The sequence below is a fragment of the Leptodactylus fuscus genome, chromosome 3 (genome assembly GCF_031893055.1).
Source record: "Leptodactylus fuscus isolate aLepFus1 chromosome 3, aLepFus1.hap2, whole genome shotgun sequence".
In the NCBI taxonomy this organism is placed as follows: Eukaryota; Metazoa; Chordata; class Amphibia; order Anura; family Leptodactylidae; genus Leptodactylus; species Leptodactylus fuscus.
In genome coordinates, this window is record NC_134267.1 from 65,566,489 (window position 1) to 65,587,729 (window position 21,241).

The following is a 21,241-nucleotide window of genomic DNA, read 5'->3' on the forward strand; positions in this document are numbered from 1 at the left end:
ATGGGCTGCAGCACCTGGGGAATACTGGCGGGTAATTCCGGACCTGTGACAGTGGAGGCTACACTGGAAGGTGACACTCCATTCCTCCAGAGCTTTCTATGTCAGTGACTACATTGTGCCCAACCTGCCCTCAGCAGAGTCAGGGACTGAGCGGTAGAGCAGGAAGCTCATGACGCCATAGTTCAATATAGCGCATACCTCCAACTTTTAAAGGACTAAAAGAGGGACAAAATGTGGGCAGGCCATGGCAAATTTAGCTCCACCCACTTCTAAATTGACCCCACCCATTCTCATCCATTTCTCCTTGCGTACACCCTGCACCCCACATCTCTCCCCTGACAGTACACCCATACACCCCACATCCTTCCACACAGTACACCCATGTACCCTACATCTGCACCACACATCTCTCCCCCCACAATACACCCATGCACCCTACATTTCACCCCCTCCCACAGTACACCTATGCACCCAACACCTCTCCCCCCAGTACACCCATGCACCCCACATTTAACCCCCTCCCACAGTACACCCATGCACCCAATACTTCTCTCCCCACAGTATATCCATGCACCCTACATCTCCCCCTCACAGACAGTACACCCTGCACCCCACATCTCTCCCCCACACAGTCATCCTTGCACCCCACATCCCCCCAAAGTACACTCTGAACCCCACATCTCCACCTCACACACAGTCCATCCTGCATCCCATCACACACAGTACACCCTGCATCCCACATCTCCCCCTCTCACACAGTACGCCCTGCATCCCACATCTCCCCCTCACACACAGTACGCCCTGCATCTTACATTCCCCCAGTACCTTAGACCACACATCTCACCATCTCTTCCTCCTTGCATGGGATACTAAGACACGCCTAGCTAGTCATGTGACCATCTGATGTCACACAGGTCCTTCTGAGTACAGTAGTAAAATCATACCTCCCAACTTTTGAATAGCCGGAGGAGGGACAAAATATGCGGCGCACCAAACTTAGCTCCGTCCACTTTTATGTTGACTCCGCCCATTCTCATTCATTTTTCATGTGCCCCCACATATTATAATCCTCCTATAGTCACCTGTAAATTATATTCCCCCCTCCATCTCTCCCAGTTTCATATAACCCCTTTATCTGCCCCCAGTTTCATGTCCCCCCTCCATCTCTGCCCCCAGTTTCATGTCCCCCTATCTCTGCCCCCAGATTCATGTCCCCCCATCTCTGTCTCCAGATTCATGTCCCCCCTTCTCTGCCCCCAGATTCATGTCCCCCCCCTTCATCTGCCCCAGTGTCATGCCGTTCTCTCTCCCTTCTCCCCCCCTTCATCTGCCCCAGTGTCATGCCATCCCCCACCTTCATCTGCCCCAATGTGGTGCCATTCTCCCCCCCCCTATATGCCCCCAGTTTCATAGGCCCCCTACATTATGTTCCCCTCAATGTTTAACACAAATACTTATACTCACCTTCCAATGCTCCCCCGCCGCTCTCTCACTCCACTCACATAGTTGTAGGCCCGATGTGACGTAATCACATCGCGCCTACACACCCTGGAGCGCAGCAGTAAGGCAGGAAATGAGCTGTGACAGCTCCTGCTCTACTTGCATATGTGTTCAACTCATGGGCGTCCGGAGGACGCCCATGAGTTGAAATCGGGACATACCTCCCGCCAACCGGGACCACGGGGCAGGACACCGAATTCGTGAACGTCCTGCGGAAATCGGGACGGTTGGGAGGTATGGTAAAACTTTCCCCCGATCAACAGCCGCTCTTATCACAGTTACAACCTTTTATCTGTTATAAGAGCGGGCAGTGATCGGGGGGAAGTTTGTTAATAAGCAAAACACTTCATGGGCAGAGTGGGACATGCGGTAAGCCGTGCGGGAGCGCAGTCTAAAATTGGGACTATCCCGTGGGATGGTTGGGAGCTACGATAGTGTTCTTAGAATGCAGATAGATTGGAAGCCAGGACAGCACCTAAAACCTGGGACAGTGGGGAGGAATGTTACTCCAATGACACCATTTTGGGATAGATTTTATTTATTCTGGCCTTTAGCCTGGTTTACATCTGCGTTCGGTACTCCGTTTGGGGACTCCGCATGGGGATCCCCTGAACGGAATTCTGAACGCATTGACAAGCAGTGAGCACATGGACCCAAAAGACTATAATGGGGTCCGTGTGTTGGGGTGCTGTGTCTGCATGAGTCATGCAGAGAGGAAAGTACTTCAAGTAGCACTTTTCTTTCCACACGTTTCGTGTGGACACCACACGGAAAACAATGCAAGATCCAGCACCTTGTCTCCTTCAACAAGCCAACACCAGATATATGCCGACAAAGGCATCCAGCCAAAACGTAAGTACTAAACAATCTGGCTGCAAACATACTATATCTGCTTTAAACCTGATGCTGTGATGCTGGATACAACCGATGAATTAATATAAAGCACTTTATCAGCATATTGATTTGGAGTGTCCTGATTTCTGACTAGGTACTTTGGTATTACCTATTCTCAATCACTTTCATGAAGCCCATCACAGTAATAATCCATTGAAATTCTAGATCCCTAGGGAAGAATACAGTAGAGTTAGATTATTAAAGGGGGTGGTGGTGGAAGAGAATCCTTTTGAACTCATACTCTATAAATATTAGAATCTGAATAAAAAAGATAAAAAGTAGGGGGCACTCATAGAGTTGTTTCTTAAAATCAGTCTTTAGTCCATGTGTTTACAAAACATCCACAGGAATATATGGTACAGTAAATGAAGTAATGACAGCCAGGCAAAAGCCTTTTTAAAGCCTCACGTTCCAAGCGGGAAATGGTCATTGTCTAGCCATCATTGCTGCATTTACACTCTCCCATGTATTCTCGTGGATGTTTTTGTATACACATGGAATATAGACGGATTTTAAGAAACAATGCTCTCATGAGTGCCCCCTACTTTTTATCTATTTTCTGCATATTTTGGTATATCTGAATACGGGGTGTGAGCACCACCATATAGAGCGGTTTCTCTGGTCTCTGTACTCCTGTTGCAAACCGCATTATAATGTTCTATAGGTTGTTAGTGTTAATACACCATCTTGTATCACTTGACTCCATTTTCTCTGTCCTCCATCTTATCGCCTCTAACAGCCATGTTTGAAGTGATTAAAGATTATACTGAATGAGCAGCCTTGAGATAACTTCAAGGTTTAAGATAGTATTTCCTGGGCACTTAGCCATGTTTCTTGGAGTGTGGGCACAGTGTTATTTGGTGATGCTTGTTACCATGAAGGCCGCAGTATGGCAATAAGAGTTAGATCTCATTAAAAATGTCTTATGAGATTTCCAAGGCCATCTGAGCTAATATGGACAGATGCTAAGATGGAGGATACTGGAAGTGCACGCAGTGTTCACCTGCTAAATCATGTAGAATGTCCATTCAATTTTTAACCGATTGTATTGCATTCTTTCTATGATGTGCTTTGTGATGTGTAAGCTGGCATAAATCCATTATTTTCCTATAAAGATACCCTGACACTTCTCAATAAACAGAATTCATTATACACACAACACGTGTGCATGTGTCTTCTCCGAGCACGTATTGATTATCTGATTGGAAGCTTGACAACATATCTCGAGGTGCTTTGATATCCCTAACAAGGTTATAGCAGTGCTACAATATTCTTTGGTTCTTTATCATTTATATAAACATTATAACCCTAACGTCTAAATAAGGAATACAATTTCTAAGTTTTTTCATAAGACTTTGGACATTTTTTTTTTTTTTTTTAAATCTTTTTTTAATCTTTCTAGATGCATTAATGGATAATCAACCATTTGTTATTTCTTCCTTCAGCGGATTGCCTTTCTCTTCTGTGGAACTCATTGCTATATTTCCAACTAGCATGTGCCTGCGACTTCGTCCGCAGGTTGTCGGTGGCGGTGAACTGCGCACATCTGCTGTATTGTGGGTGGTGAATATCCGCCGTGCGCCAAGGCAGATCTCCCTTGCCCCTGCGTTGCTTTTTTCTCCCTTTCTGATAACTCCCTGCATCTACCGTGGGCCCCCCGGAGCTCTGTACCTCCCTCCTCCCGCGTACCACCATCCCGCGGTGGCTCCCTGACCCATACTCAGGGCCCTCCTGCTGCGCGCCACCCTACATGCACACCCCAGTAGTCCCTTGGACCCCCTACTGTCCTGGTTTTCCTGGTCCTGCAGGGCCGGGCACCCTCCTTGTACCCCATAAAGTGTGGGCCGCGCACCAGCCTCCCGCGGGCACCCTAGGCCCTGTAATGGCTTGTTTGTTGGCCCCCCACTCCTAAATTCTACTGTCCCTCGCCACCAGCCAGGGCTCCTGTACACGGTCGCCCGGAGCTGCAGCCTACAGTCTGGCGTGGTGATTACTCGGCTGGCGCAGACGAGTCCAGCAGTGCTGACCTGGCCCCCTGCACACCCTGGCTTGCGGGTATGCCTGTGGGCCGCCGTCCCGGGACTGTGGAGACTGCCAAGGTACTTACCGAGTCAGCGAATGCTGCTGTCTACCCTGCAGAGTTGCGCTGCGTTTCTGCATGCGCTGTGCCTAACACTTTCTGCCGCTGATGGTCTCAGTGGGCCCCGCAGAGCCAGGCGGCTTGGCTGCGGCGCACCGGTGCAGTGAACATCCGCCATGTTGGCCGGCTTGAAAAATGTACATTGCCCCACCCTCAGATTGGCGCGGGCTTATCGGAACGCGCCACTGCCCCACCCTTGGCCTGGAGCGCACCAATGGGAGCTCCGCTGACAGACCCGGGATGACGTCATCTCAGGTCCTGCCGCAGAGCAGGGGCTCAGTTTCGCCGGTTGCGGTGAGCTTATCGGCAGTGTGGGAGGTTTGCCAAGTAGTCTATGTTTCCTTCCTGACAATTATGTCGGTGTGTGCTAAATTTCAGCCCAATCCCTTCAGCCGTTTGGCTGTGATAGAGGAACAAACATCCATATAGCTTGTTTCTATAGTGTGCTTTTCATTTTGGCCAGTAGATGTCTCCATTCTATAGTGATATTCACCACTTCAGTTGAATAGTTGGGAACATAATAGGGTCTTACAGACACCATGTGCATGTCACTAGGGGACACAGTAACATGGGTATAGATCTGGCCACTAGGAAAAAGAAAAGCTATCTACTCCACTTCTGGGCTATACTCTGCCACAGGCGCTGTGCATGAATCAGTTTAAACCTAGTGTCACAGGATTGTTTTTTATTTTCCTTTTAGGTGCAGGTCACCCAGTAATTGTTCCCTCCTGCAGGCGCAGTGCTCCATGAAAGAGCACCTTGCCAGTCACGCAGTCTCCATTTATTGCATTGGCGACCAGATTGCCGGTGCCATCCTGAGCTGCAGGACTGCCTTGGGCTTCCATCCATGTTTTCGCAGATTCATTCTGTTGCCTCTGCTGATGCCAGTGTTGGTCATAAGGTTCTACTGTGGCTGTGCTCTAGGTTGTTCCCATGGCTGTGCAATTCCCACCCTCTGGGACTGCTTTTGGACATCCCATGGTGCTGTGTCCCAGTGAAATAAACAAGAAAATGAGATTTTTGTACTCAATGTAAAATTCATTTCTCGTTGTATTCAATGGGGGACACAGATCCCACACTTGTTTTTTTTTTCCTGTTGTTTCTGACTGAGCTGTTTTGATGTTTTTTTTGGACATGATGGTGGTTGTTGGTTTTTCCTTTTGGTGTCTTTCTCTTACTGCTGCTGTACAAACTGATTCATGCAGAGCCTGTAGCAGGGTATAGAGTCGGAGCAGACAGCTTTTCATTCTCCTAGTGGCCAGATCTATACCCATGGTGCTATATCCCTCAGTGAATACATCAAGAAACTGATTTTAAGGCGAGTACAAAAATCTCATTTTCACATATGGACTTGGTAGAACAACAGAATGCCAATATCCCCATATACACATCTACATTTTTTTTTTTTCATCCTGTATAACTGTTTTCATTCTGCAACATTTTATACAGCACTATGAGGTAGTTCTATAGAAAAGGTAGATTAAAACTGGGATAATAGTTATCTTTTTTGAGGAAGATTGTGAATGTGAAATATTTGCTTGAAAACAATAGCATGACAGTCACTTTAAAACTGTAGAGCTGTTTTATAAGAACCAAGTCTGAAACATTAAGTGCGCTTGTTTTATAATGATGCAAAATCTGGTTTTTAACCATGCACCAATAAAAGTTAGGTTTTAAAGGAGTCTTTAAGCAGCAAATTTGTTATAAACTTAAATCACAGCACCTTGTAAAGGTGATTCTTCAGGTTCCAAATATGCTTGTTATTCAGCTTTGGAGACCCATTTACATGTGAATTGCTGTTTACCTCATATTGAATGAGCAATAAGTGCTTTTCCCAGGAATCTACTGCCAAGACCTAAGCCAATGCAAACAAAGACATGCCTCAAACACTTTTTCCATCATTTGATCAACATATCCGTTTACATAAAAATGGCTCAACACCGAACAACAGAGGAAACGGTAGAATCCCCTCTATAAGATACTTGTGATTAGATTTATTTAAGACTCAACTTTAATATATCTACTGTATACTGATACTGGAGAACTCTTTTTCCTGTTACTGCAGCTCATGGACAGGCTTAATATCTCACATCTGTGAATCTCGATAAGATCCTTCGCTTCCCAGCAATCTGAATCAGCCAATCTTTCCTTTTTTGAATTCTTCACAACACCCAACCTTAGGACACAAACAGTAGTGACAAGTATACATGGCATTTACAGTGGCAATTTATTTTGCCTGCTTCTTTTCTTCTTCATGTTGCCACCGTAATACTACCATGTCATGGTTAATGTCCTGTGTAAAGTAGCACTCTACACAAGACCACCGAGATAGACTCTAACAAGGTTTTAACTGCACATGCACCCAAAATGGTCTTCTAACAACTGTGCCAGAAATTCAGGGAGCCTGAGAGACATAGTTCTAGTAGTTTTATATTTTCACTTTGGTGATCTTCCAGTGGATCCTGCATAGTATAGACATTTTAAACTTTAACGAAGTTTAATGAATTTTAGCAAAGAATATTTACAAAAAGTACAAAATGGTCACTAATTATTATTTTACACACGGATCAACTGTGTGCCAAATACAAACCTATAAACACTGTACATAGAAAACTTTTCTTATAAAGAATATAACCTGCAAAAATGAGTGTACACACAAGCCCAAATTTGGTTTAAGGCCCTAAAAGCTTGGACCATATAAAACTGCAGAATTTCCCATGTATTCCTCTGTAAACCACCCAAAATCTACATGTTTTTTCTGTGAATCTTCATCGTTCCTATTGCAAATGTTGAGAGTTGTAAGTGAAACAAGAGGCAAAAATTGACATGGCAGGTTTTAGTTGCAGCGCGTAGATGAGATTAGTTAAAATCTCATCCATAGTGCAGCGGCTAACCATGCACTGACATCGTGGGTCATTTATTGGGAGCAAGGGTTCATAGGGACATTTGTTCCTGATAAGTTACATGGTTACACGCCCCAGTTATCAGCTGATGAACAACTAAATGCTCACTTATCCGTTGATTTATACTGAATAGATGTAAAGATGCTTGATTATGATGGTTCCTCCCCCATGTACTTTGCGTTGGCCTAGGTAAAGTACCAGTCAATGTATTTTTTGTTGTGTAAATCCTCTCTTACTCAGCCTAACCAAAGTTGAAGAATGCCCATATGCTGCCATTGAAATGTATGGGTTCCATAAAGTTCAAGCAGTCATCTTGTTTTCTGAGGAACCTTGTCCAGTAGGAGAAATTTCATCTTCCAGCTTTGAAAGTCTCTTCAGTAACATTTCTAAAAGTAGCTTTTGCTAGATTAAGAAAAAAACAGGAAAAAAATATATATATATTAGTCTCACATTCATTAACTAGGTAAATTTGTGAGATTGTGTGCCTGGTAAAGTTGTAATTCTGATGGGATGAGTATTCCTAAACCATTCCCGGGCACTTGGCTGTTTTCAGAACACCTATAGAATTGAATAAAGTGAACCATACATCTGCAGCCATGATACCAGTTCTGGAGATGGGTGTAGGGAGCCAGAAATGCCTAAATGTGAGGCACACCATCATTGAGAGAGCTGGTATTTTCTGGGACTAAACTATTGATGACCTATTCTGAGGAATGAAATTCCCAGGCATTCCCATGGGTACAACATAAGGTCTATTTACAACACTTTATTTTTTTTTTTACATACGTTGATCAGAACCAATTAATGGATGTAAATAACAGATGCAAATACATGGCCATAAATATATTAAAAAAAATAATCTTTTTCTGACAGATACAAAAGAATTTATTCCACAGCGAATTACAGCTAGTCATTCACTGTCTCACATAGGGAATTTAGATTGCGATTCCCATCAGTATCGTGTTTGGAGTAAAGGAATAGACCAGAGTACCCAAAGGAAACCCACAGAGGAAATACAAACTCATTGTAGATGCTGTCTTTGGTTGCAAACCACTGAACCACCATGGTATAGTACATTTTGTATAGTACATCCTTATTACCTTTTTAAGTTCTTCCTCATAAGAGTCACATAACTCGAGGGTGATCGGGGCTTCCGATGTTTCGATTGCTTGCTGATAACTCAGTCCAAATATGTATCTAGAATAAAGATCACATAACTCGAGGGTGATAAAAATTGCTAGAAGGTCCTTGAATTTCTCAATAAACCCCACACTTTTACGGCACAGGTAATTCGTCTATGAAACAGTTGCTGCAGTGAAGCAATTGCTTATTCACACAAACATCAAAAACGGACGTGTCACAGCTGTTGTTAAAAGACTGACTGCATTTGAACGATTTAGATGCCCATTTTTTGATGCTCTCTTTTAATGGACCATCAAAAACTAGGACGTTTTTCATGGATCCTTCAGACATTAATGTTAAAAATTGACAGTTTGCTCTGTTTTCCAGGTTTTAAAAAAAAACAAATCACCCCTCCACCCCCAAAACACAACAAAAAACACACCACCATGCAAGTATAGCCTTAATGATTTGGTTGATTGTAAGCATTAGTCAGCATGCAAATGGGGCAATTTGGACCAGAAAATCTGGTCAGTAGATTAGCAGCATTCCTGTTCCAGATTAACTGCATCATAGTGATCCATAGGGACTGCAATTATACTGTCCTACACTATATACAGTACAGCCAAGGGGAGACAGGGACTTCCTATAACTTAGATCACTATGGTACAGGGTTCGGCTTGGGATATGCAGCGGATATACAGATCTAGGTTGCTTTCACGCAGTCAGTGTTTGGATAGTGAGCAGACTACAGAGAGAATGTAAAATAAAAAGATCTATACTTGTTCTGTGTTTTCAACCAACTCCTGCTTTTGGCTTACAATCACTTCTGTAAAACACTGACCATATGAGAACAGTCTAGGTCAGTTCATTGGGAATGAAATTTGTGAATGCGATGTCACCTGTTGCAGAGACAACACCATGTGGTTGTGCCAAAACAACAATACAATAACTTACTCCTGAATAGCATTGTTGTCAATGTTGAACAGATTAAGCTTGTATTCCAGATGTGCTGGTGTAGAGGAGTAAAACCTGCCAAGAACATTGCTGCAGTTGTTGCAGGACAAAAGCCGATACCGACTATAAAGAAAAAGAAAAATATTTGGTTAAAAGACTCAATAGTCTCATCATTTGGAGACCTTGTGACAGTTCAAAAAACAATGCACTGTCAAGACTAAAGGGATCCTATCACTCAGACAATTTTTTCTAGATACCACGTCGGAATTGCCTTAAGACTAGAGATGAGCGAACAGTAAAATGTTCGATATTCGTTTCGAATAGCCGCTCAATATTCAACTATTCGAACGAATATCGAACCATTATAGTCTATGGGAGAAAATGCTTTGCTACAGGGGATCCTACCATTTGACTCAGGAGAGTCACCACATCCACTATGACACCCCAGGAAATGATGCCAACACCCTAGAATGCAACTGGGACAGCAGGGGAAGCATGTCTGGGGGCATCAAGTACCTTTATTATGTCGGGATTCCCTGTCAGCTTGCGATATGCCGGAGCTGACTTTTTCCCATAGGAATGCATTGACCAGCGTTGATTGGCCAGTGTACTGCATTCGGCCAATCAACGCTGGTTCTGCCTGAGGAGGCGGAGTCTAAAATCGGTCCACAGCAGTTTCCATTCTGTTCCAATTTTAGACTCTGCCTCCTTGGGCGGAGGACGAATGCTGTACCTCCATCTGAGGTTTGAGCATCTTCGGTCTCTGTCTGGCACTCCAGGAGACCCTTTTTCCTATATTTAACAGTGGGATAAATTACATTTATTATCTCTTTCATTTCCCTCCAGTCCCATAACCATGTGGGATTCCTATTTGGTGTATGTATGAGAGAGTGTGTATGCTGTATGCTCAGTCATAGTACTACGCATGGTGCCTATACAGGGCTTATGTTGTTTGAGCATCTTTTAACCCCTGAAGAGTCAGGGTTAGGTCTTTACCTTTCTTTGACGAAACATGCACGTCGGGTGACATGCTCATTTTTCTAATTCGATTTTATCAATCTGAGTGCCTCTATCGGGGGGTTTTCCATTAGGGTGGCCATATATATAGGGATTAGAGATGAGCGAACACTGTTCGGATCAGCCAATCCGAACAGCACGCACCCATAGAAATGGATGGAAACACCTGTGACGCCGGCCAGCCGCCGGCAAAGTCATCGTCACAGGTGCTTCCATTCATTTCTATGGGTGCGTGCTGTTCGGATCGGCTGATCCGAACAGTGTTCGCTCATCTCTAATAGGGATAGGTTTCTGTCAGGTCATGAGCTATTAGGGCCATGGTCCTGAGTTAGGCCTATAGGGTCTAGTCGAACCGCATTTAGATACTTTGCTTTCTCTGTACCTTCTCTATTTTTTCAAATATGGTTCCCCTATATCTTGGTTAAACCCGCACTTGTGGTCCGGTGTGCAGCACTACGGGTACCTCCACATTTGCCACATCATCTGATTGGCGAGTTCCTTCGGTTTCATTTTCTGGAGGCGCCGTGCCTGTGATCGACCCATTTATTTATCTTGTACACTGCCCTACATGTGTTATCCTTTCCCCAGGTGTTCTTATTAGAGTTTTGTATTTTTAATTAACTTATTAAAAGTTCTGTTTTAGCTAATTCATATATTCTATTCCTCTTGGTGGCTCAATGGATTTAGTTTGAATAGAATACGGTCATATTTAACCTTGCATGTTTGGATTCATTACTGTCCCCTCTTGCCAAGAAATGAGGATCCTGAACAGAAGAGCACTTTTTATTCGTTTAAAATTCCCTAACACAGTATATGAAAAGAGAATGTATTCTTACTGGTAATTTTTTTTTAGGAATCCTCTATGACAGCACCACCTGGAGGCCCCTTGTCTTAAAGGTCAGGAAACAGTTAAAAGAACAACTCCACAGCAATATTTATAAATTAGCAAAAGGCAACAATGCACAATTTCTGGGGTAAGATATAGGTCCCATCACCAAATTACCGGTATCAACAAATTCTCTTTTCTCCATGGTAGCACTACTAAATAAACACTTTAGTTTGGGAATACAGCTTGCAAATCTTTTCTACGAAAGGCGAGGTCCTTAGAAGGAGAGAGATCAAGCCCGGAATGCCCCACAAAGGTATAAGAGGACGACCAAGTGGCAGTTCTGCAAATCCATCACTAACCTGTCCAGCCCAGGGAACTGTTTGAGCTTAAGTACAGGAAGCTTTGACATTCAAAGAAGGAAATAAACTCTGAGAAAAATAGGTTTCTGATATCTCCTGAATTTAGTAAAATCCACATACTGTAAAACTGCTCTACAGAGAGTGAAATTCCCATCCTGTAGAGTTAGTTGGATTTTGGCAGAAAATGGGGCAATATTAAAGAGAACCTTTCACGACCAACTCCAGTTCTTAGTACCTACAGTATCAATAGCTACCACTCCACTGATTCCAGCACAGTTGGAATTTTCTCTCTAGCCCCCACCATTTCTGAGTAACAAGTGCAGTTAGCTTTGGTGTCTGAGGAGCTGCTTCATTTCTCTAATGTCAGAAGGACAGTGTCACACATATTCAAAGGAATATAGAGATTTATTTTACAATATAGTTAACGCCTTTTGACACAATGCAAAATATTGGCATAGAAAGACAGGCTAGATCAATTGGATATGACGTTTCGGTCCTTAGACCTTCATCAGACGCGATCTAGTGTGGTAGCAGGATCAGTATAAGTGTCAAGGCCAAGGGATCCAACAGTGAACTACAAATATAGGGCAGACATATGCAGCTACTAACGCCAAACTAACATCTACCATGCAGGCATGATAAAAATAAAAGAGTGATCAATGAGCAAAGTCAGGAAAGCTGCTTACTGTCTGTGAACATCCCAGGCGGAGGCCGCCTCAGATTCCAGACCAAAAAATGGGTAGCCGCAACTGGATGCCGCTGCAGTGCAAAGGCATCCAGTCGCAGCACTACGCTCCGGATTAGGCCCAAATGAATGGGCCTAGTCGGGAGGGAGTGTCTTCAGGCAGATGTCCGACTGCAGAATCCACCTAAAGAAAGAGCATGTCGCTTCTTTTTTTTCCGGGAGCGGCAACAAACCGCTCACGGAAAAAGAACCCATTGATTTCAAAGGGAGGCGGTTTTTTGAGCCAGATTTCGCATTAAAATATACCCCAAAAAACTCCATGTGAACTCAGCCTTATAGTCTTACAGCCAAAGTTCTGACCCTTTTTTTGTGAAGGGAGTCAGGGATTTAGGCTGAGTTTACACGGAGTTGTTTGGTCAGGAAACCGCCTCAAAATCAGCCTCCCAATAGAGTTCTATAGGGAGGCTTTCTGGAGGCGGATTCCTGACCAAAAACTCTGTGTGAACTCAGCCTTACACTGTGTAAGGAGAGATCAGCTGAATTACTCCCCTGGATACCTGCCCCTCTATGTGTTAGGTGTTTCTGTGATCTGACACATTCAGTAACCTGTGTGGATTGTTTTTTTTTCTCCACTTGGATGTGAGGTTGTTTATGGTATTTATGAGACCGGCACTCTTGATTTTTTTTTTTTTTTTTTAGAAAATAGTTAATAAAAGTGCAGTTTTTTTTGACCGAGGTCTCTTAAAGATTTTTTTTTCTCATCCATGTTTGTTATCTTCCATTCAGTCTAATGATGTAACGCAGATAGAGCAGCTCCAAATCATGAATTACACGTGTGTGTATTTTGCAGATTCCTAAAAGGCAAAACCTTCACTCAGGATCAGGACAAGCTCAACTGTTCAGGGATGTCTAAAATACCCTACTTACCACATGGGCTGAAAAAAAGTCTGAAAAACCAGAGAAACCATACCTGCCAGCATCATGTGGATCACGGGATGTCATCAGTTTTCCCCTTTTGACAAATTGGGTAACAACTGTAAAGAGACAAGTAAATAAGGGCATGAAAAAACAGTGACTAGGCCTGTAGGCTTAGGTTACTACAAAGTAGACAAAAAAGTGAACAAAGTATTTCAGAATGAATACAACAAAAGAATCAAGCTTTTTTCTATTTTCACATTATGGGAAGATCCAGATTAACTGCAAGGATATATCATCATCAATATGTGATCAGCATTGATCTAATTGGAATCCCTGCCAATAAAAGAAATAAAAAGATCCATAGCGCTCTTTCTTGTGATCTGAGTATAAAACCACTCACTGAATCTGGAGTAACTTAAAGGGGCTCTATCAGCAAAATTATGCTATATGAGCCCCACATATGCGTGAATAGCCTTTAAAAAGGCTATTCAGGCAGCGCTAATCTTATTTTAACACCCCCCCCCTTTTAAAATAAAACTATAAAAATATATATGTAAATCATACCTTAGCGTGCACGCTGGGCGGTGATGCACGATCAGACGTCATCTTCTGCCACGCCTTCCTCTTCTTTCGGCGACGCCCTCCGGTCCTGGCTCTTCCCCGGCTTCATCGTCGTCTTCTTCCGGCGGTTCAAATCAGATTGGTTGAATTCCGGCGCCATTTTTCTCAATGGCAGTGCACACGTGCCAGATTTGATCCAATCGGATTTGAACCGCCGGAATAAGACGACGATGAAGCCAGGGAAGAGCCAGGACCAGAGGGAGTCGCCGAATGAAGAAGAAAGAAGAGGAAGGCGTGCTAGAAGATGAGGTCTCTGGGTGATCCTCGCCCTCTAGTGATGCATGTCCAGATGACACAATGGCAAATGACTTGTTAATGACAGATAGTGGATGCTTGTATATTATGGCAGATGTTGGCAAGGCAAAAGCTGCCCCGAAAATTCTTCTATTACCCGCAGTGGTCTCATAGTGGCAGCTCATTGGGCAAGGTTAGGGGGGGTGGCCACTTTCTAAAATAAGAACCTGCTAATGAGAGTTCTAGGCTTCTTATTGGATAATGAAGCGAGATACTTGTTTCTGATCTGTGAAATCTCAGGTGTCGTATATACGAGAGCTAATATATATGCCCCCAACTCAGATCAGGTTCCTTTTCTCCTGTCTGTGCTCCAGTCCTTTGCTAAGGGCCACATGATTGTAAGTGGTGACTTCAATCTCCCCCTTAACCCTTTGCTTGATACCTCAACAGGGAGGTCCCAGACTTCCTACAACGCTTTGAACAAGGTTAGGAAGCTTTTGAATACCTTACTTCTGTGTGATGTCTGGCGAATCCTCCACCCAAATGACAGAGACTATTCCTTTTTCTCCCACCCCCATGGCTCATACAGCAGGATTGATTATATCCTCCTCTCTCAAAATTTTCTCCCCTCAGTAACTGCAGCCAGAGTTGAGGTCGCCTTCCTCTTTGACCATTCCCCGGTCTCCTGCGCTTTCCATCCGCCCGCTGCCAGCCCACGAGCCAATGCCTGGAGACTGAATGAGTTGTTCCTTCTGGATCCTCAATGCTTGGAAAATTTGAAGCTTTCAACCTCTCACTTTCTTCAGGATCACTCGTGACGTCACTTCTCCGCCAATGCAGTGAGATGCCTTAAAATGTGTCCTTCACGGAGTGCTGCATGGTGCCCGTCTGAAGAGGGAGCCGGGTCAGAAACTCCACTCTCTTTTGAGTGATCTGGCGAGCCTTGAGGCTAAGCATAAACACTCGCTTCAGCATGCAACCCTGGCCTCTTTGACTGCTACTCGTCAAGAGATCAGGTCTCTTCTCGAGCAGAAGCAACAGCGGCTCCAACAGCTAGGTCAACGTTCGTTCTACGAGTGGGGCAATAAGGCGGGCCGCGTGCTGGCACGGGAACGACAGGCCACCCAGCATATCATGGCTGTTAAAACACCCTCGGGTGCCATCACCCACATCACATGTGAGATTGCTTCTGCCTTTGAGGAATATTACAGTTCCCTCTACCACCTTCCTCCGCCGGGCTCAGTCCATGCGGCTCCCGCCCCTAAACCCTCCCTCCCGTCCAGAGGAGGTGACTCTACTTGAAACCCCCTTCTCTGATCAGGGCCCCGACGGCTATACAGCACGGTTTTTTAAGGTACTGAGGGCCGAACCGACACCACCGCTCGAGAGCCTTTAATTCTATTTCCTCCGAGGTCTTATTTCCCCCAGCCTTCCTCCAAGCTCATGTCACTGTTATCCCTAAAGAGGGGAAAGATCATCTACTCTGTGCCAACTATAGACCGATCTCGCTCTTGAATACGGACACTAAGCTAATTGCCAACCGCCTGAGCCTGTACATGGTTGAGTTTGTGCATCCTGATCAAGTGGGCTTTATCCCCTGTAGGGAGGCCCGGGATAACACCCAGAGGGTCTTCTCGGCGATACACCATGCACAGCGTTCGCAGACTCCTATGATGCTGTTATCATTGGACGCGGAGAAGGCCTTTGACAGGGTAGATTGGGGGTTTTTGCTCTTGAGGACTCACTGAGCCCCGTTCCTCTTACCACCCTTCCCTGGCTCTATGAGAGGTTCTGGACTGACGACAAACGGTACCAGCTTCCTTATGTGGCGCGTCAAACCATGGGAGTTTGTCGCAGATATAGTGCTATACGACTGCTCTTCACTATCGATGGCCCCTTGACTCCCATCTAAAGCAATCCCCTTTCTAAACCACCAGGCAGACCCCCCCTACTCTTCGCTCCTCTCCCACTCTGAGCTCTTGACCCAGACTTCCTGTCCTGACACAATTATCTTCCATTGGCAACACTCCCAACTCCCTCACTTCTACGCCTCTTTGAGGTCTTCTCATGACCTCCATAGACCCCTGCTGCCTTTTGAACACCTCTGTGTCTCCACCTCTCCTCCCTCCCACACGATCTCTCTCCTATATGGTTTCTTGATGAACGGTGTGGGGAATTCGCATCCGTCATTCACAGCTAGCTGGGAAAGGGAATAGGGAGTCTCCTTCCCCCCAGATGTGTGGTCATCAGCTTTTAGCACGAGCCATAAATTCTCCACCACATGTAGAGCGCAGGAGACCAATTATAAGATTCTCTCTAGATGGTATAGAGTTCCTGCCCTGCTACACGACATCTATCCCTCCACTTCTAACAGATGCTGGAGGTGTCTCTCTCATCGAGGTACGATGGCCCACATCTGGTGGGGTTGCCCCTTGCTGCGCCCCTTTTGGACTGGCGTCAGACAGGTTATTTTGCAAGTGACAGGAATAGACTTCGAAGATGACCCTACCCCGCAGCTTCTCTCTATATTCTCCCGGAAGTTTGGTAAGCCCACCCATAGACTTCTGCGGTTCATGTTAGTGGCCACTCGTTTGGTCATTCCAAGGCTATGTAAAACTACATCTCCCCCCCTCGCTTGTCTCTTGGTTGATTGAGATCGCTCTGCGTACAATGGAAACCCTAGCTGTTGAGCTTCACCAGGACTATGTCAGGCAGCAATAGACGTGGCTTCTATGGAACCACTTCTATTACTCTGTTGACTTCCAATCCCGCTTTCCCTCTGTGTCCCCTGTCTAATGTCTCCCTGTGTGTTTTGTTTGTCACCTATGTCCTTTGTTTTATTTACTGACTGTTACCCGATTGTTCTGGATTATTGAGATGTTTTGTATGCCTGCTCTGCTTTCTTCTGTTTTATATACACTCCCTGTATCCCGCCCCGTTGCACCCACATTATTACTCCCCATGTTGTACTCTTGATTGACGTATCAGCGACCTACAGTGCCGCTTTCCCCTTCCACTCCCTTTTTCCCTCCCCGTTTTGTAAAAAAAAACTGTAAAAATTTTAATAAAAACTTTTAATGAAGAAAAAAAAAAAGATTAAATCTATATTCCGCAACCAAAATGCCCCCCCATCACTCACCTATGCCACCAAATTAGAACCCCCCCCCTCCCCACATGTATAAGGGTGCATTCACACTGAGTAAACGCTAGCTTATTCTGAACGTAAAACACGTTCAGAATAAGCGGCGTCTAAAGCAGCTCCATTCATTTCTATGGGAGCGGGGATACGAGCGCTCCCCATAGAAATTAATGGGCTGCTTCTTTCACTCCGTGCAGTCCCATTGAAGTGAATGGGGAGTGCCGGCGTGTACGCTCCGGCATGAGCAGAGCTTGCCGTATACGCCGGCACTCCCCATTCACTTCAATGGGACTGCACGGAGTGAAAGAAGCAGCCCATTCATTTCTATGGGGAGCGCTCGTATCCCCGCTCCCATAGAAATGAATGGAGCTGCTTTAGACGCCGCTTATTCTGAACGTGTTTTACGTTCAGAATAAGCTAGCGTTTACTCAGTGTGAATTCACCCTTAGACAGCTTTTCACAACTCCATAATTTCTTCCATATTTCTGTTACACTATTAGAAAAGAATTAAAAAAAAAAAAAAAAAAAAAAAAAAAAAAAAAGGAAACACAAAAGGAAAAAAGTGTGTGTGTGCTGGGGGGGGGGAGGGAGGAGGCAGCAAAGTACTATATTAGATACAGGTGTAAACCTATCCTTTTATCTAAACTTTCTATGCATGTAACCAGACCTTTCGAGTTGGTAAGCAAACCCAACACCGACTCCTCTATTTTTCCATAGCCCAATTCCTGTTCCTTCATAATTGGCTGACAGCCAGTGTCAAATTGGTCCTAACTCCAACTCCACAGTCCTGATGCAGACAAGTTATCAGTGTTTTAGGGTAAGTTCACACAGGGTTTTTTGGTATGGAACCTGAGGCGGAAGCAGAAGTTGTTAAGAAAACTTTTAGGGCTCGTGCACACGGAGTTAATGCGAGCATATTTTAGCATAATACACGTATATAGAATACACGTGTAAAAATAACACTCCCATTGACTTCAATGAAATATTTTACACGTGTAAAAAACGCGTTTTTTGGCACTTTTTTTTTTTTTTTACACGAGTAAAAGATTTCATTGAAGTCAATGGGAGTGTTATTTTTACACGTGTATTCTATACACGTGTATTCTGCTAAAATACGCTCGCATTAACTCCGTGTGCACGAGCCCTAAAAGTTGTTTTCTCAACAGAAAGATTACATATTGACATAAGAAAGGTATGTTCACTATGGGGGTAAGTTTACACGGCGGAAACCTTTCCCGCTGTGTGACCTTTCTGTGCGGTTAGCCGCAATGGGATGCCGATGCAGTGCATTGGCTGCCGGCTCCTAATTAGACCAGGATGAATGCGCCTAATCAGTAGGGAGACTCAAGCCGCGGATTCTGCGGCTGACTCAGCCACGGAATTTGCGGGAAGTTAAGGCATGTAAGCTTTTTTTTTCCCACTAGCTGAAAAAAAAGCGAGGGACTCCCATTGAAATGAATGGGAGACATTTTTGCAGGCGAAATCCGCATCAAAATCCGCCTGCAAAATACTCCGTGTGAACATACCCTGACACCAACAGCGTACAAATTATTTGGAAATCCATTTTGGTGGCCATAGACTATCTCTTAGGGGGCATTCACACTTGCGCCCCTGTGTCATTCCGCCAGGTTTCCATCCTAAGCCCTGGAAAAACTGAATAGGGGATGCTTCCTGGAGGTCAGTTTTAAATCCCATTCAGTTGATTGGGTTTTAAAAGCAAACCGCCGGAGTCCATACACAGCCTCTCCAAGGGGAAACTAGTTTTTTTGGCCAGACCTCAAAGTCCTGCATGTCTGGCTTTGTGTCCGGCCAAAAAAAGATGCTTTCCCCGCGGAGAGGCTGCATACAGACACCAGCCGTTTGCTTTTAAAACCCAATCAAATGAATGGATTTAAAAACTTACCGTTGGGTAGCCGTCCCCTGTCCAGTTTCACTGGGGCTTAGGACGTAAACCCGGCGGAACGACGTGGCACAGAAGGGCGCAAGTGTGAACACCCCCTAAGGAGTTTTCTTACAAACAACACTGGAGAATCGGTGATAAGTGTCTGATCAGTGGGACATATGGACGTCTCCACTCCGCTATCTCTGTCATTCCCAGTGTATATAGTGGTGACTGAGCATGTGCACTAGCGCTCCAACCACAGACAATTCATGATAGAACAGGGACCTTCCCTTTGCACCTATTCACACTTGTGTACTGCCATTCCATCTACACAGTAGAATCGGGGACCCCATTGTCATGATTTATGTGGGGTCCAGGAAATGTCCCTGCAATGCAACAGACACTTCTCTCTGATCAAGTGGGAAAGGCTGTTGGTATGAGAACACGGATTCTAGCAAGGATCCCTGTATTCACACAGGCATCCCCACCCCATAAAGGAACATGACATGGACATTACGGAGCTGCAGCAGGCCAGTAACTGCTCTCAGTAATGTCATAGCAGTCGGTACAGTCACACACTATTTCCTGCGTCACTCTAGTAATAGATTGCATCTGATGTTACTGATGTGCACCTCTCAGCAGTACCACATTGTCGTCATTATGTTTGCCGCTCCAGTCGCTATTGTCTCCTACAGGCACCCGGCAGTTGCAGCAGATGTACACGGTTCCACTGGCTGGTCTGCTTTGCAGGCTGGTCACAGCATAAAGGTCCGCCATGTCTGTACAGCAGCAGCTTCACAATTCCCGCGTAAGTAGTAGAGCAGCAAGATGACACGTGTCACGTGGTCGGAAGCGCGCGTGACGTCAGCGAGCTGCTGTGACGGTTTATAGATTCTTATTTACTGAGGGGATTTGTAATTGAAATAACCCCTAGTAACAATAAGATGTCTCCCGAGGAGGGAATATGGCCTGAGGCGCTCCATAATAATGGCAGTCACCGGGTGTCTAGCCACAGCTACTGTAACTGTATCTAAATCAATAGTGGCCAGGGACAGAGACATAGAGACTGTACTGCAGGGAGTATAATAGTCACAGGTATAATATATAAGTGTATACCACACAGTATAATGCCACTGGGTCTCACAAAGTATAATGTTGTTCCCAAGGTCCCACACAGTATTCTGCCAGGCCTTGCAAAGTATAACGCCCCCTATCCTGATCCCACAGCATAATGTGACTGAGTCCTGACTCCTCAGGACTCCTAGGGCCTTCTCAGGAGAGACATTGCACTGTGGGGGATATATTATACTGGGGGCCACATTAAGGGAAATATTACACTGTGGGAGCCAAAATAAGGCAGATGTAATGAGGGGCTCATAATAATAAGGGGAATATAATGTGGGAACCATATTAACCCCTTATACATGAGTCCCCCTTTGACAACAATAACAAAGGATTATGTCCCGCCCTTCCTATTTCCGGTCGAAGATCTCTTTCCGGTTTTGAGAGTTTGCCATGTCTAGCAGTGGTATAGGCATACTGTTTTGTGGTTACGACGAGCCTGCTGCAGAACCTCATTTGCTGAATGCTATACAGTATATATATTCATTTGCCGAATGCTATATATATGTATAGCATTCGGCAAATGAACACTGATTCTGCAGCAGGCACGTCCTTGCTACGGGCAGGCAAGAGCTTTTCTCATTGGAATGAATAGTCCGATGTTAGACTCCGCCTCCTCAGACGAGCCTCTGGCAGAACCAGCGTTGATTGGCCAAACCACTGGCCAATCAACGCTGGTCTATTCATTTCAATGAAAAAAAGTCAACTGGTAACAGCATACTTACCTGCTCGTAGCAAGGACGAGCCTGCTACACAATCAGCCTTCATTTGCCGAATGCTATACACTGTATAGCATTCAGAAAATGAGGTTCTGCAGCAGGCTCGTCGTAACCCGAGGACCATACCCTGAAGTACATACCCAGCCCTGGTTAATTCACTAAGGAACCGGAAGTTTTCTTGCCGCCCTTCCATTGCGCATGCG

General features: G+C 45.0%; 1 protein-coding gene across 1 annotated transcript; it reads right to left on the reverse strand.

The window, feature by feature from the left end:
* Positions 1–7,254: 7,254 nt before the first annotated feature.
* LOC142198478 (protein Mis18-alpha-like) lies at positions 7,255–19,974 on the reverse strand. The gene is made up of 5 exons (XM_075269513.1): positions 19,830–19,974; positions 13,374–13,437; positions 9,514–9,636; positions 8,538–8,634; positions 7,255–7,839 (listed from the first exon to the last, which is right to left on the reverse strand). Exons 1-5 carry the CDS (start codon positions 19,972–19,974, stop codon positions 7,738–7,740), a joined length of 531 nt encoding a protein of 176 aa, XP_075125614.1. The 3' UTR covers positions 7,255–7,737.
* Between the last annotated feature and the right edge of the window lie 1,267 nt (positions 19,975–21,241).

Excerpts from the sequence above, each read along its gene's own strand:
- LOC142198478 (XM_075269513.1), bottom strand. The coding sequence starts at position 19,974 with ATGGCGGACCTTTATGCTGTGACCAGCCTGCAAAGCAGACCAGCCAGT. Across the intron at positions 9,637-13,373 it reads GATCCACATGATGCTGGCAG|TCGGTATCGGCTTTTGTCCT; the intron begins GTATGGTTTCTC and ends TTTTCTTTATAG. Across the intron at positions 7,840-8,537 it reads ATGAGGAAGAACTTAAAAAG|CAAAAGCTACTTTTAGAAAT; the intron begins GTAATAAGGATG and ends TTCTTAATCTAG.